The sequence below is a fragment of the Camelus bactrianus genome, chromosome 16, assembly GCF_048773025.1.
Source record: "Camelus bactrianus isolate YW-2024 breed Bactrian camel chromosome 16, ASM4877302v1, whole genome shotgun sequence".
NCBI classification, from domain to species: Eukaryota; Metazoa; Chordata; class Mammalia; order Artiodactyla; family Camelidae; genus Camelus; species Camelus bactrianus.
The window spans coordinates 3,121,444-3,136,628 of record NC_133554.1 but is presented as its reverse complement, the minus strand read 5'-3'; the positions used below and the strand labels follow the sequence as shown (position 1 = coordinate 3,136,628).

General features: G+C 55.9%; 1 protein-coding gene across 1 annotated transcript in view; it reads left to right on the top strand.

Annotated features, from left to right (window-relative positions):
• COX10 (cytochrome c oxidase assembly factor heme A:farnesyltransferase COX10) overlaps nt 1–13,632 on the top strand; it is a 95,636-nt gene extending 82,004 nt beyond the window's left edge. The window contains exon 7 of the mRNA XM_010974169.3: nt 11,729–13,632. Within this exon, the coding sequence (XP_010972471.2) occupies nt 11,729–12,135 (407 nt within the window). The 3' untranslated portion in view covers nt 12,136–13,632. The remainder of the gene's footprint in view (nt 1–11,728) is intronic.
• Nucleotides 13,633–15,185: the final 1,553 nt, after the last annotated feature.

Genomic DNA, 15,185 nt, shown 5'->3' with positions numbered 1-15,185 from the left:
GGGCGGTGAGGTTTTACTCGTTTGCAGACTCTGAGCAGTTTCTGTTTGTTCCTGGCTGTTGTTTTGCAGACAGTGAGATGCCGCCAGGCTTAGTGGGAAAGAGAACCGGGGTCTGTTCGTGATCTCTGTCCTGGGTGAGGGAGGAGAGAGTGGAAAACGTGGGTCTGGCATCCCCGGACCAGACGACGTGTGAGTTTCCCCCTGGTTTTCGTGTTCAGCGTGAGGAGCACACCTGTATACCGCCAGGCCTCCTGGTGGAATTCCTCCCTCAATTCTGCCTGCAGCCCCCGCCTGGACCCAGCTAGCCTCTCCCTCCTGCACCCTCCGCGCCTCCTCGTGACTGCCCAGACGTCTGAGATGGAGACCACCAAAGACAGTGGGTGCCCTCTGCGGCCCCATTCTCACCCACGTCAGCAGTTAGACACCTGCCACATGCCACCTGCCCGTCTCGTGGAGGCAGCCCTGAACCCTGTTCAATTTCCTCAAACCTGGCAAAAAGAACAGGGCACTAAAAACTTCCTTTTCTGTCTAGGGAACCCTAGCCAGGGCCAGAGTCAGGGCGAAGGGTTCCAGCCCCAGGACAGGTGTGGCCGGAGGCAAGTAAGGGCGGCCCAGCCCGGGGCCACCTCTGTTGTGCAGGGCCCGGGGCCCAGGTTCTCGCTAAAGGGTAGAGGCCTCGACATCCTCCCAGGCAGCTTCCTGTGAAGTCCTTGGGTCTCAGCGAGGCTGGCCAGTGTTGTGTCCCCAGAGGCCAGAGAGACAGGGAGCTTTGCCAGCGTCCCTGCCCTGGGGTGCACCTGCAGTAGAAGCCTTGCTTGTTCAGGCCCAGCCCGGATCTGGCTAAACTGCTAACAGGCATATTTTAAATTATTATTTGAAAATTTGAGAGATAGTCTCTGCATTTCAAATTTAATTGTTAGTATACAAACTCATTAATGAGGAAGAGTTGAGGGCCATGCTCTACCTTGTAGGAAGATGCACGAAAATGCACGTTTATCTTGAAAAACAAGACCTTCGTCCACTTAAACTGGTGTGACGCAGAGCGGCCTGAAAGATTTGTAGAACCACAAAAAGAAGTTCCTTTTGCGGTTTCTGTGATGCCCTTTTACTAAATCTTAAAGATGCATTTCAGGGCATACAATGACGACACGGTTTCCTGCCCCCAGGATTCTGATTTACCACAGATCACATCATCCACGTAAAGCCTTGTCAAATTTATACAGAAAGAGTAATGCCACTTTGCATAATGCCGTAAACCGCTTCAGAAGTTTCAAAACATTGATTTGATGGGTAGAGCCAACTTGAGATACGCAGTAGACCTTTGAGTGACTTGAATAAATGACATAATGAGTGAATGAATCCGTGAGTAAGTACCGTCCGTTTTAGAAATGAAAAAACAAAGGTATTCCAAGGTCGACTGCCAGGTATTTACTGAGCATCAGCTATGTGTGAGGAACTGTAACAGGAGGAGGTGATGCAAAGAAATAAGGCAGCTTCTGAGAGAATGGGGTGTAAAGATTTTATTGCTGGGATTTTTAGGGACTGAATTGAATATGATTCTATATATTTTTACCATTTTCTAGAACTGCACTTTCTATCATAGCAGCCACTGGCCAAAGTCCAAAATGGTGGTTCTCCAGCCTCAGTGCACATGAGAAGTACCTGGCTGTAAAGCTTGTCCAAGCTCGGATTCCTGGGTCCCAGCCCCAAGGCTTCTGGTTCAGGAGGTCTGGGGTGGGGCCCGAGAACCTGCGTTTCTAACAAGCTCCTGGATGATGCCGACGCCCCGGTCTAGGGACCACATTTGAGGACCTCCGATCTGAACAGACAGAGGCAGAGAGGGCCCTCGCTGTTAGGGTGACTTGGAAATACCAAGGGATTCGGGCAGAGGGCGTGGGCGGATGGTATCCGAGATGCACCCACGGTGTCATTTGTATTATCCGCCGAGGCGAGTGGTATCTCTTCTGGGCTCTTATCTTAGGGGAAATGTTTGTTTGGAAGAGCGCTTCTGAGAAAAAGGCAGCCAAAAATGCCTCCTTTTTGTAGTATCTCCAAAACATTTTGTCTTGAAACCACCAAAGGCTGATCACCATGGGGCATCCTGGGAATAGGGAAGTCTCTGGAATTCTCCACTGAACTAGTCGTGAGGAAGAGGAGCTGGGAGGGGAGGTGGGTGTGAGAGGCCAGGGCTGCTGGGCCCGCACCTTCCCCCCATAACCGCTCTGCTGTGCAGGGTCAGTTGAGGATGTGCCCCGTGCTGGGCTGGGGAGACCCAGAACCACGGAAACCCGGTGCCGGTTCTCGTGGACCTGAGTCAGCATCTCCAGGGAGAGGCGGGGAGGCAGACCAGCAACTGACTGGGAGCGTCAGCAGGACGGGCGTCTTCAGAGGGCTGTGGGCTCTCTTGCCCTCCCCACATTGGTCCTCGAAGACGTTGGAGCAGAACGACTTCTGTGTTAAGTCGTGGCCGGTTTACTTGAGGAGGGAAGGTGCTTTCCGAGAAGAGGGAGGAGCACCTACAGAGGTTTGTAGGCATGAACATCTGCACTGAATGGGATCCGTTCCTTCCCCCTGCCCCCGAGGTCCCCCCCCCCCCGCTTAGCCAGGACATCACACGCCCAGCACCCGCATTCCCATCACCGTCGCCCTGGCCGGGTGTTCCGGTGTCTCAGCCCTTTCCGGGGGCTCAGTAGACAGTGGTCAGGACTAGGGAGGAAGCAGCCAGGGCCGGCGTGGGATGGGGTCCTGAAGCCTCCTTCAAGGTCTGGGAGGAACTGGTGATGGGGAGGAAAGATACAAGATGAGAAACTGGGAAGCCGTGCGCATCTCAGACAGCTGATGGAGGAGAGCGGTGGAAACGTCCAGAAGAACCCTCTCCTGCTTCTTAGAACCTGGGTCCTTCTGTGGGTTTTGTGGTGGCCACCGGCCAGTCACGACCCCCCGAGGGCTGGAGCACTGAGGAGATGGCGCTGCCTTCCCGCCACCAGGGAAGACGGAAAGCATACCATAAGTGTGGTCAGTGTGAGGACAGCCCGCGGGGTTCTGGTGCCCGCCCCCACGACGTCGTTGTTGCTGTTGTTGTTGGCTTGTTGTCATCACTCGTGGGAAAGAATTTCTCACCGTTGCAGCTGCCCCAGCGGTGTAGGTCCAGGCCTGTGCTTGATGCTTGATCTGACCTCTTGGAATCCGCCCACTGCCCCCCCCCCCCCGCCGCGGGGGTCTGGGGGTGGGAGCGAGTGAGCCAGCGAGGCAGGATGAGGGGGCGGGGGCAGGGGTGTAGACGAGTAAACAGATTAACATGTGGAAATTGTAAAAGCTAAACAAATATTAGGCTTCCTCAGTGTTTGCTGTTTCTTAGCTGCACAAAGACCTGTAAGCAGCTAGCTTTTCTCTCTCAGTCCGCGGCCCAAACAGCCTTCAGTGGGATTTCCGTTTCAGAAAGTGCCAGGTTCTAAGCCGCCAGCCCAGCCCAGGCCCAGCCCCTGAGCGCGTCAGGAACGGTGGTCATCACGTGGGATTTCCCGTGTCCGCCCCCTCTGAGACCCAGGGGGAGGCCTTCCCTCCTGCCTGCCTGATTACTTGGCTTATTTATTTATTTGGGGGTGGGTGGGGGGAAGCATAGTGCTGTTAGCAGAAAATATTAAAAACGCTCACCAACTGAAAGCAAGAAGGCCGAGCGAGAGGGCTGTCCAGGTGGCGGGCTGGCTGAGGGGTGGAAGCACTTGCTCTGACTCTGCAGGCGGGGACAGCAGTGAGAGCTGTGACCTGCGGGCCCTGGTGCGGGGGCCGGGGGTGGGGGGCAGTGCAGATAAGTGCCCTCCAGCTGCAGCCGGGCCTGGAGCCACACGCATTAGGCCTCTCCACAGTGTTTACCTCAGAGACTGTCTCGTTCGTCTCCGGCTTCAGGTTAAAGCCCCCACCCCCCCACCTCCTGGCCAAAGCTCCTCTCTTCCCATCGCCCCCACTCCTTACAAAGGCTCAGACTCTGTTCTGTCACTTTCCTAAATTTGAATAAACCCCAGGTCTTGGGAGTTGATGGAATGGGTCTGGTGACTGTCTTGTAGGGTTGATTTCTAAATTGCCTTTGGTTTGTAATTCAAATGTTGCTGTGTGGTAACCATTAATTATGTCAGCCAACATCCAGTGACAGACGAGGACTCAGAAACGCGCCCTTATCAGGAAGTGACATTTGGCAGATGGATGGTTTTAGTAACAAAAAGAGAATGAGTTTTTTTAGTCTCAGCTGGTAAACTACAAAATGTTAAATACTGTTCCACTTTATTTACCTCCTTTATTCCAGGACAAGAAGATAGGAAAGAATAGACAGAATTTACTCCCTCATTCATTCCACAAATATTTACTGAGGGCTTACTAAGCACCAGGCACTGCCCAGCCCAAGCACTCTTGAAGATTTCCTTTAAAATACTGCCTCAGTTTGAAATCCAACTCGAAGATGAGTGAGTTCCTTCTGTGGGAGCTTTTTTCCATAACCAGCCTTAGAGCTTCAGATTGATGAAGATAAACGACATTTTTAAAGACAGAGTCAACAAGGACCATTACGGGGATATTAGCAAACCGAACAACATTTAGAGTCCTATTCTCTTTGAAGAGGGGAAAACAAATGTCTGAGAAAGAACGTATGAGAAATACTCAGCGAGATGGAGGTTGGCAGGATGATCAGAGCCCCTCTGGTACCAAGCGCCCATCTTAACAGTCTCTGGGTCGCCGTGGTTGATCAGGACCACAGGTGTTGCAGGAGAAGAGGGTGAGTGAGGACGGTCATGTCTCAGGTCCCCGCCAAGTGAGGGTCCTTGGCTTCGAGCAGGAGAGAATTCAAGAGCGAGGCATAGTAGAGTGAAAGCAAGTTTATTTAGAGAGATGCACATTCCACAGACAGAATGTGGTCCATCTCAGAAGGGGGAGTGGCCCCAGGGTGCGGGGTGGTTAGTTTTTATGGGCTGGGTGATTTCATGCACTACTGAGTGGGAGGATGATTCCAGCTATTTTGGGGAAGGGGCTGGGATTCCCAGGAATTGGGCCCCACCCAGTCTTTGGCCTTTTACGTCAGCCCAGGAACTGTCCTCGTGCCTGGGGGGTGTCATTTAGTGGCTGACGCAGTGAGCTTATAATGAGGCCCAAGTCTACAGGGAGTTGAATCTTCCGCCATCTTGGGCCTAGTTGGCTCTAACCAGTTTATGTCGTATCAACGGCTGTGTCATTCTTTTAAGAGTTGTGCCCTGGCCCCCTCCCCTCCTGTATCTCAAGGAGCTGGGCCTGCGCCCTCTGAAGGGAACGGCAGATAGTGGCTTGGTCAGCAGCCCTGGTAGACACGGCCCAGCCTAGAGCGCACATCTAGCAGTTCTGCTCAGTGACCAAGTTAATGTTGGAGGGATAGAGGCAGACCTTCAAACCTGAGCTGAGGAGGAGGGGGCACCCAAGTTCCCCAGGGAGCCCGCAGACGCTCGGCTCCCAGGGAGATGCGACAGGAGCGGGGGCACCGTTCCCAGAGCCGGTCTGTGTGCTTCCTCTCTCCCGCCTTTCCCCCAGATGAAACGTGGCCAGCGGACGTGCACGGGGAGGTGGGGAGGCAGCGTGCCCTGCGCCGGGCCTCTGCAATCTTCCCCGTCACTCCCAGGGAGCTCTTCCAGGGCAGGCGGCTGGTGCCGACTGTGTCCTGCTTTCAGAGGACTTCTTCTCGTCCTCCCTTTTGTCGCCGCGCGGCTGATGAACTGGCCCACGGCCCCTTCCCTTTCTCTGCACTGCTGTAGAGTCCGTTGCACTGTGGAGGCTGATCTGTTTCACAAGCTCCTTTGTGTTCACCCTCTAAAGAGAGGCTTTGAAACCTGTGACCATGAAGTTTGGGGGCTGGCTTGGCTCCCCCAGCCAGCGCCCGGTTTACATAACCACAGAACCCTGAAGGCTCAGACAGAACCAGGCATGGAGCAGACAGGCTGCCGGGGGCCAGGTTGAGAGGGAGGGAGCCCACTGTCCCAGGGAGGGAAGGCCGGCCAAGCCCAGCACCCCGGCTCACGGGAGCTGCGTGTCCGCCTCTTTTTCAGGGCCCTGCGTGGACAGTGAATGGCAGTGAATGGTTTGGGTCGGAGTGGGAAGGGTTGAATGTATGCCCACCAGGCAGCGGAGGAAGCAAGCCGAAACCACGGAACCCCATTCTAAAGGGGTGTCTTTGGGAAGAGGACACACCAAGAGTCAGAGCTCCAGCGTGGAGATTTTTGTCGCCACTCTGTGGGGAGACCCTTTGGCTGGGATTGCCTTGGCTTTGTTTGCCAACGAAATGATGGTGGTACGCCACGGCAGAGCGTTTCTGGACCTGAGCAGAGGGGACCGTGAGTAAGAGTCTCCCTGCCGTCGGCACTGCGCAGAAATGAGCGCTAGGGGTTTTGCGAGTGTTCTGAGTCCCTGGGAAGACACCCAATACACCCCCCATCGGAGCAGGGGCCACGAGGCGAGGGTGCCCTTGGCTGCTCACACGCACACAGCACCGGAGATGTGCCGTGTGCTCCGTGTGTGGAGGGAAGTGCACAGGCCATGGGCCCCTGCGTGCTCCCGGAGCTGCCTCTGAGCCGGGATCGTGGCATTATCACCTCAGGAAGGTGCTCGCTCCGGGGAGTCATACGCACACACATGCCACCTGTTGCACAGATTTCCATATTTTATATATTCATACATCAACAAATACTTGATTAAAAGAAAGGAAGCAGATGTTTCTTCTGGATATGATTAAACCAGTCATATGTGAAGATTCTGCAGAGTTAGGATGAAAAATGAGAAAATACATTTAAAAGGAGCAGATAACACGTAGTTTGTGTGAATAGATTGAAGCTCAGAGACCATCTTCAGATTTCAGTTTCCATATCGCTTCCTCCAGGAAGCCTTCCCTGACCTCTCCAAGGCCAGCTGCAGTCTTGCCCCCCACAAGCCCTGCACCGGAGGTAGCCTTCCTGGGCTACAGTCCCCTTTGTGTTGTCCCCATCCCTGGCCTGACTCCAGCAGAGGGCCTGGAGAACAGAGGCTGCCTGTCATAGGGCAGGCACACGGTAAATAAGTGTTGTCACAGGACACAGGCCCAATAAAAACAGGCTGCCTTGTGGGGGTGAGACTAGGGTGAGGCCTTTGAATCAGGAGGAAACTGAGCGCTTTATGTTTCCCCCACAAGGAAGGCGGGTTCCCCCGCAGCCCCCACACTAATTCCAGTCTTCCTGTTCTAGCTCACCTTGTCTTGATGAAGCCGGGCATTTGTTTCACATCTTTCATACGAGCAGAAGCAGTCGCAGCCCGTCCAGGAGGACTGTGGGGGTAGTGGTTGTCTGATTACAACCCATTAAGGCTAAGTTGCGCCTTCTAAAGCTCTTTCATTGTGACGGGAGCCAAGCCCCTTCCTTCTTTCCTCTCACAGAGAGCGGCGTGCTGCTGTTAAGCAAATGATTTTTTAAATTGTGTTATCTTAAGCAGAAACATAACTGAAAATATGTATTTAGCAAAACTGAATACTCCGGTTGGCACACCCAAAAAGAGGGCTTTTGAGAAAGACAAGCAAGGTTCTGCAGTGGAGCCTGCTGTGTTAACTGTTTCAGGCCTGGTTTCCCGGCTGAACTGGCTGTTTCTCAGCCGTTTCAATAGCAAAGCAGCTCCTGAGCCCTGACTTACTGTCCCCACCCCACCCCCCACTTCTGCGTTATCCCTGACGCCCGTTCCTGTTGGCTTCCCTGTGCCGGGGCTGTCATCGCTGCAGGGCGTCCTCCGCTCCAGCCCCCTGGACGTGAGGCACGGGGCTGCTTCCTGCACCAGCGCTGGAAGCCTCCAAGCGACCACTGCTCTGAGAACCAGGCGCAAGGCCTGCTCAGTGCTGGTCCCTGTAACGTCCAGAGGTGGCTCTAGTTTTCCATCAGAAAATGAAGGAGACGTCGCCTTCTGTCACCCTGTTCCCCACTGCAGGCATACCTGGGTGGTCCAACCTTCCTTCTGTCTCTGCTGACTCCCCGAGGGGGCTCGCTGTCAAGAAAAATATCGTCTGTTTGTTCATAACTGAGCAAACCTTTTTTTTTAAGGTGCCAGGACTCTTAATTTCTCCTTCTAACAAGCCCTCCTCCACTGCACTCTGTTGGCATTCAGACTCCACCCGACAGTCCTTCGTTACCAATTTCAGTCTCTGTGTGGCAACAACTTTCTAAAAGAAGGTGTTGGTACCCCGGCCGACCTTTCCCACCTGAGAGACGCGAGCAGCACGCCTGCAGGGAGGTGCTGGGGGCACCAGCGAGCCTCCCGTAGCTCCTCTCCATGGTGCTCGCCATGGGGGCCCAGAGGCCGTAACTGGGATGCCTGATAGAACCTTGGTGTCTCCACCGTGAGCAGACTCACCGGTGCGTGTCCCCAGTGTTCCTCGCTCCAGGGAAGAGGCCTCGGTGTCTGCCGCACTTCATGCCCCCTGACCACCTGCCCCCTCCGTGGTCCCTGCTGCGTGTTACCCAGCCTCCCTGGTGACCGCTGCACTGGGGAGGATGCTCTTCCTCATCCGGGTGAGCAGATGCCCACGCCACCCGGCCCCGACCTTGCCAGCCTGGCCTCCTCCCTCTCCCTGCCTGGCCACAGCCTCCACGCTGCCCCAGGAGCACACACCAGGACTCTGCGGGACCACAGAGCTGGGTCCTGGCTACACGCCACCTGCGGGGAGGCCCTCCCCAGGCGGTCAACCCCAAGTCGCCCATCGGGCCCCGATTTTGAGTCTCTGAGTAGCGCCCGGCACTGTCGCTCGCATTCCGCCCGCCCCTCCCGCTGGGCTCCAAGCAGGGCCCTGTGTTGCTGGCTGCTGCCTCTCCAGAATCCAGAGTGGGACCTGGGACCCGGAGTCCAGTCATCTGTTTGCCAACAAATTCAACAAATAGTAGCTGCCACTTTATTATTAAAATTGGAGTGTTTGCATGAAATAAGACAGATACATACATATGTGAGTTATAGAGAAGGTTAAAATGGATTGGGGGGACTGAAATAGGGACCCTAAGATCTAGTCTTTGTCATTTTCCTCGTGTATCAGAAGGCAGAAGAGGATGGTTGACTTGGAACCCACGGGGAGCTGTGTGTGGACCTGAGGGAGGCCCTGCCCCCTTAAGCCCCCTCCTCCGCACAGTTCAGTGGGCCGGCCGCAGCTGCCTGCTCAGCTGAACTCAGAAATGGGTGCCTTCCTGCCCAGAGAGTATGAGTAAAAGTCACCGTCTTTCCTCCTGAGGACTTGCTAGGCCCACACGGTTAGGCATACAGGTCGGGGATTAAGAGCCGGGCTCCGTCCTGATCCCCGCTGGCGAGTGCAGACCAGGACTCGGAGCGGAGCCACAGACTCCCTTTCCGCCTGATTCTGAATGATGTGACTGCTTTCCCTCCTGGTGAGAGTGCTGTGTTGGCAGTAGCCCCTTCTCTCCCCCTCTTTTTCTGAATATCCCCGCAGACATGGGGCTTAAAGGATCCTCATCACCTGAAATAGGACTGTGGTGCACGTGCTCCAGCTCTCTGCAGGACGGTGCTCCCCAGGGGAGGTTACAGGGGTCCCAAGCTCCCAATTCTCAGCCCAGGGCCCCCAGAGGCAGGTGGGGTCAGAGAAAGAGGGAACCAAGTGAGACGGTGTCTGGGACCCTCCGGAGGAGGAAGGAAGCAGGCAGAGCAGGCAGGAGCCTGATGGTCCACACGTCGGTGCCGGGGAACAGGGATCCTGGGAATCGCTTTGTAGAGCAGCTCTTGTGCAGTGGGCTCCCAGTGCTGGGCTGGAGGACCCTTTGCCACGTGGTATTCGGGGCTCCTCTCTGAAGATACAAAGAAACATGAACAAACCCTTACAGAGTTCACGTGCCAGCGGGAAATAAACAAGTAATGATGGGACGTGTGGTTCACTCCGTGGTGGACGCAGGTGCGAGTAGCCCCTGAAACGCATCCTAGCCCAGACCCTCTTCACAGCTTGCTGTGTGGACGTCCCCACAGCATGTCAGACTGAGCACACCAGTCACACTCAGGAGCTGTCCCGCCCCATTTCCCTGCGAGTCCTCTCAGACACAGCGTCTCCACACACCCCGCAGCCCAGGGGTCGCTCCTGCTCTTTATTCACTGCACTCACGTCCTGTCACTTCTGCCCTCTAAATCCTTCTCAGGACATCTTTCCGTCTCCACTGTCACCACCCTGATCCTCACTCCAGTTCATCTGTCATCTCATCTCCTCAGTGTTCCTTCCAGACCTGCCTGGGGCCCCTCCAGTGTGTTCCTTCACAGATCAGGTCAGGTGACACCAATACCCCTTTCCTCGCCCCCACCCCATACGCACACATGCAAGCACACACGCAGACTCTCACACGCACACTCACTCTCACACACACACACACATACACACACACGCATGCACACTCACACTCACATATTAAGATCCCCCTGTGGCTTTCTGTTCCCTTTAGGATAGAACAGTCCTTAGCCTACCCTTTTAATTTTGATTTTTTTTTAAATTATCATACAGTAAAACCGACCTTTTTCTTTTGACGTTCAGCTCTGTGAATCCTAACACGCACTGACCTTCCTGTAATGCCTTGACTGCCGTGCCTTCCTGGCCCGGGGCCTGGGATACCGTGCTGGCCGGGTCCTCCCTCCCCTAGAGCTCAGCACAGACGTCCCCCCACCCCAGGTGCCCTGGACCCCCCTTGCCTGCCCTCCTCCCCCACAGCATCTGAGTGGTGAGGGAGTGTGGCTGTGTGGCTGATGTTGGTGACTGCGTGAACTCGGAGCTGCGGGCCCACATGGATTTGTGCTCACGTTGTATCCCCAGTGCCTCGTAGCAGGTGCTCGGTGAACATGTTTTGTGTAAGTCGATGAGGAATTAACCGTCTGCTCAGGAGTAGCTAGAGACCTGCTCAGTGCAGCGCGGGAGCCGAGGTTAGTATCAGACAGTCTCTTACTGAGTTCCACCCTCACCCCTTGTTGGAGAATTTAGCATCATCTGACTTGTTTGTTTAATGAGTATAAAACCTAGGTAGAATCCTGCAGTCGGATTAAGTGAGGTAACTGGCAGCCTTCACCCCACCGTGTTGTGGGGGAGACCCAGTCCCGCAGAAAGGAGCTAAGGACGCTCAGGTGTTCGCCTGTCCTGAGAAACTGCAGGGCCACAGGCTCTGGGCCCGAGGCCTACACATTCAAGGCACGCAGTTGAGTCCTCCGCCCTCCCCAGGCCACGTGCCCCCTGGTGCGCCCCCGCAACCCCCATCCCCGGTGACGGTGACGTGCGCGCACCCGACGAGCCCGGCCAGCGGGCGGCCCTGGAGTGATGCGGTTCTGTCGGACAGGGAGCTGCCACCTGCCCACTTGCTGGGAGTGTCCTTGCACCTCGCAGCCCCGGCCCCTCCCTCACAAGCCTGGCTTTGGGGTCTGTTTCCGTGGTGTGGGGGCGGGGGGGGGGGGGCGCGACAGGAGCTGCAGGTGCTCAGCGGTGCAGGAAGCGCTGCCCAGGTGCCCAGGTGAGGGCGTGGGCTCCTGGAGAGGAGAGCGTTCAGCTCCCGCACCGCCGTCCCCACCTCTGAGCAGGGAGGGGAGCACAGATGGGCGAGGACCTGAGGACCCAAAGGAGGCCCAGTGCGGTCGTGGGTGGGGAGCACCGGCCCGGCAGCCGGTGAGCGGAAACGACGCCTGTATAAATGGCTGATGGCTGCGTGTCTTGCTCCCTCTTTTCTACTAAACCTCCGTGCAGGAGCGTTCCTTCTGGGAGGCATCCTCTACTGCTGGCAGTTCCCTCATTTCAACGCCCTGAGCTGGGGCCTCCGCGAAGACTACTCCCGGGGAGGCTACTGCATGATGTCGGTCACGCACCCGGGGCTGTGCCGGCGCGTCGCCCTGCGCCACTGCCTGGCCTTGGTGGCGCTGTCGGCCGCGGCCCCCGCCCTGGATGTCACCACGTGGACCTTCCCCGTCATCGCCTTGCCCATCAACCTGTATATCTCCTACCTCGGCTTCCGGTTCTACCGCGACGCGGACCGGAAGAGCTCCAGGAAGCTGTTCTTCTGCAGCCTCTGGCACCTGCCCCTGCTCCTGCTGCTGATGCTCAGCTGCAAGCGGCCGCTGGCCGGGAGCAGCGGCGCGGGGGAGCCTCCGAGCTGACGTCACGCTGGCACGTGGGGAAGAGCAAAACGCATACAGGGAGACGCACAGTTGTTGGGGTTTGGTTTTTTCCCTTTGCTCTTAGGCAAGAATATTTTGGTAATTCCAAAGCACAGGGAGAGAAATCGCTGGGTTTAGGACAAGATTGTGAAATAATCTGGTGTTCAGTGATCACTCGGGAAGTTTTTTAGTGGTGATGTCCAAAATGCTCCCCAAATAAGAACTGGGTTGGCTCAGGAGATTGACACAAGGAGAGAATGCTTTTTCTCTTTGAGGGTCTTTATATAGCCCTTCCTCCAATCCCACCCCCATTGTTTTCTCCCTCACACGTATGTGCAGCTGCGCCTTCCTTCTCTGGCACCTCCACACACTCCCCACCTGCCTGCTGGCCTGCCAGGGCGGCCAAACAAGGTGCACACTCGTCCGCGGATATCTGTGGTTTGTGGCCTCAGGTCCCTCATGGGCCATGTCAGAGGAAGTGCAAGCTGCCAGCCGCAGCTGCCCTTCCCTGTGGTTGAGCCAGGACCCCTGATCTAGCTTCCTCTACCCCACGCACAATCTTGACCTCACGTCCCCTCAAACCATAACTGAATACCAAAGATGTGCTGCTGCACGACCTTTGGAGGATGCCCAGGGAATGCCCAAACGGTTGCCCAGGGAATCTCAGACCAGGCTGCTAGCCCGTGCCCCAAGCCCAGTCATATCAGCATTTCAGAAACCCCAAGGAATCAGCAGCATCTCTAAAGTTCACTTTAAAATATAAGAGGTGCCAGAGCTTTTCCTTCCGGAAAGGTCTGCTCTGGATGTAAAACCAGGAATCCCTCCTGCCCGGATCCATCTCTGTTCCCCTTCAGTCAGCACCACGGCCAGCAGGGCCTCCTTGCTGCACCGTCTGGAGGCCAGAGAAGAAGGGAAATCGGAAAAGGGTGAGCTGGGCCAGCCAGCCCACATGGCGCACATTCTTGTCCCTTTCCTGAGAAACACGTTTCCGTCCTGCTGTCTTCTGACTTCAGAGCTCATCCTGCACCTGTCCAGCAGCTTTGAGAGTCAGAAGCAGGAGCTGGACTCCCAGCGGGGTGCTTTGGGTCCTGGGAGGTGTGCGGGTCCCCGCAGCAAGGTGTGGCCTCCGTCACCAGCAGGTCCCTCAGCCTTCACGTCTGCCCGCTTGTCCACCATCCAGTCCCATCTGTCTGAAGATCTTGAAGCTTAACAGGGTGTTTTAATTACTCAGGCCCCAGGGCCATTGCTGCCCTGGAGGAGTTCATTTGGGGAGTTTGAACAGCATTTGAACAGTCACTGCAATGTGCCCGTCCTCTCAGAACTTTCTAAAGCGATCGCAGTTAGCATCTGATTTCTGTTTCCACTTATCAGAGTGAAACTAGAGGTGTGCTGGCTGCGTGTGCTGCGGGAGCTGGCGGGAGCTTCCCCAGCCCTCAGATTTGTAAAGTGCATCGGTTCTCTTTTCCTGCTGCAATAAACCAGCACCTCGGAACCGCAGCGTGTGTGACATCATTCCCCTCCATCTCCGGCTCCTGGTAGAACCGCTAACACGTGCCTCGCTCTCCCCCCGAGCTGGCAGAGGAACAGACGGCACGCGGATATTTCTGTTAGCAGTGGTGGAAGTGAGCAGCCTGTGCTCCCAGGAGAGGTACAGGCTAGATTCCCCCTGCCCCTGGCAGCTCTGCTTGGAATCCTCCAGTTTCTCCCTCTCCCTCCTTCCTGCAAAACCATCACCCAAGGGATCATCCGTGGGGCCTCTCTGACCTTCTGACCTGTTGTTCTCCTGCTCAGAAAATACCAGTGGCTGGTGCACCGTCTGCACGACAAATGACGTCCCAGCTCCCCTGCACTCAGACCCCATGACGGGGACCTTCCACAGGAACCCCTCACTGACCACCCCCTGCGGGTCCTCACACGTCCCCGGGGCCACCTGTGTTCAGATGACCACCTTCCCAAACACCCCTGGGTCCCCCCGTGTCCCCACAGGAATGTGGAATTCACACTCTGTGACCCTCTCTGCCCCCAGCATCGGGACTCCTGACGTCCTGGGGCTTCACCTCTCCACAGCCCGGGGCTCTGACCCTGACCCTAACCGCTGACCGCCTCCCTCCAGCACTTCCCGGGGCCGGGGGTGGGTGGTGGTGGTGAAGCCGGTGTGCTCCAAGCGCCCCTCGGCAGGTCTCTGGGAAATACTGGCCACCTGGCTCTCGGGGGTCACGAGCATGTGCGTGCAGAGGGCCTCGTGGGGACTCGAGGTCAAAGATAGGAAAGCCTGCATTTGCTCACCCTAGTGTTTCCTCCCCCCACGTAACACCAGCCCAGAAAGTCTGCAGAGTCGTCACCTGGTCCTTCAGGCCACTAGGCTGCAAGGTCGAGACTAGGCCTGGAGGCCTGGACACAGAAGGGACCACCTTCATAGGAGAAGGGCCTTGAGCTTTGAAACAGGGTTACACTGGACTTTGGCTATCTCATAGTACAGCAAAGTGATGACAGGAAAAGGGTCAGGTCCTGTTCCTTAATTAGCTTTTCAGAAAACATGGTTCTTAACACAGTGTTCCTTCTAACTCTGGGAAAATTGCACCAACTTCCCTTTAGTAAGACCACTGTATCAGTTAAGGGTAAAACCGGAGTTCGCGTAAGGGCCCGCTCCTGCAGGCCCCCAGTGAGGGGCGCCGTTGCCTGCTCCCAGGCCTGCTTTCTCTTTCCAGGCGTAAAAGTGGGGTCTGTCTTGCCCAGTGAAAACACCCTCATAGCACTTTAAATATGCTTTGAATGCCCCACGCCCTCATCCTGGGGGAGAAAAGTGAGGTTATTGGAGGTTGTGTTTTGCCCTGAGTATGTATAAGGTTGAATTTCCCTCTGATCATTTAGTCTACTTTTTCTCCATCTATCCTAACCTCCTGTTTGCTTTGCTAAGAAAATCGCTGGGACTCAGCACTTCCCTGCCCACTGGCAGTGCCTGGACTGAAGCAAAGCTCCTCCTGTTCGCTGACTCCAGTGTGGTTGGAGCCCACTCCTCTGAGTTCAGCTGGACCCAGGGGCTCAGTCCT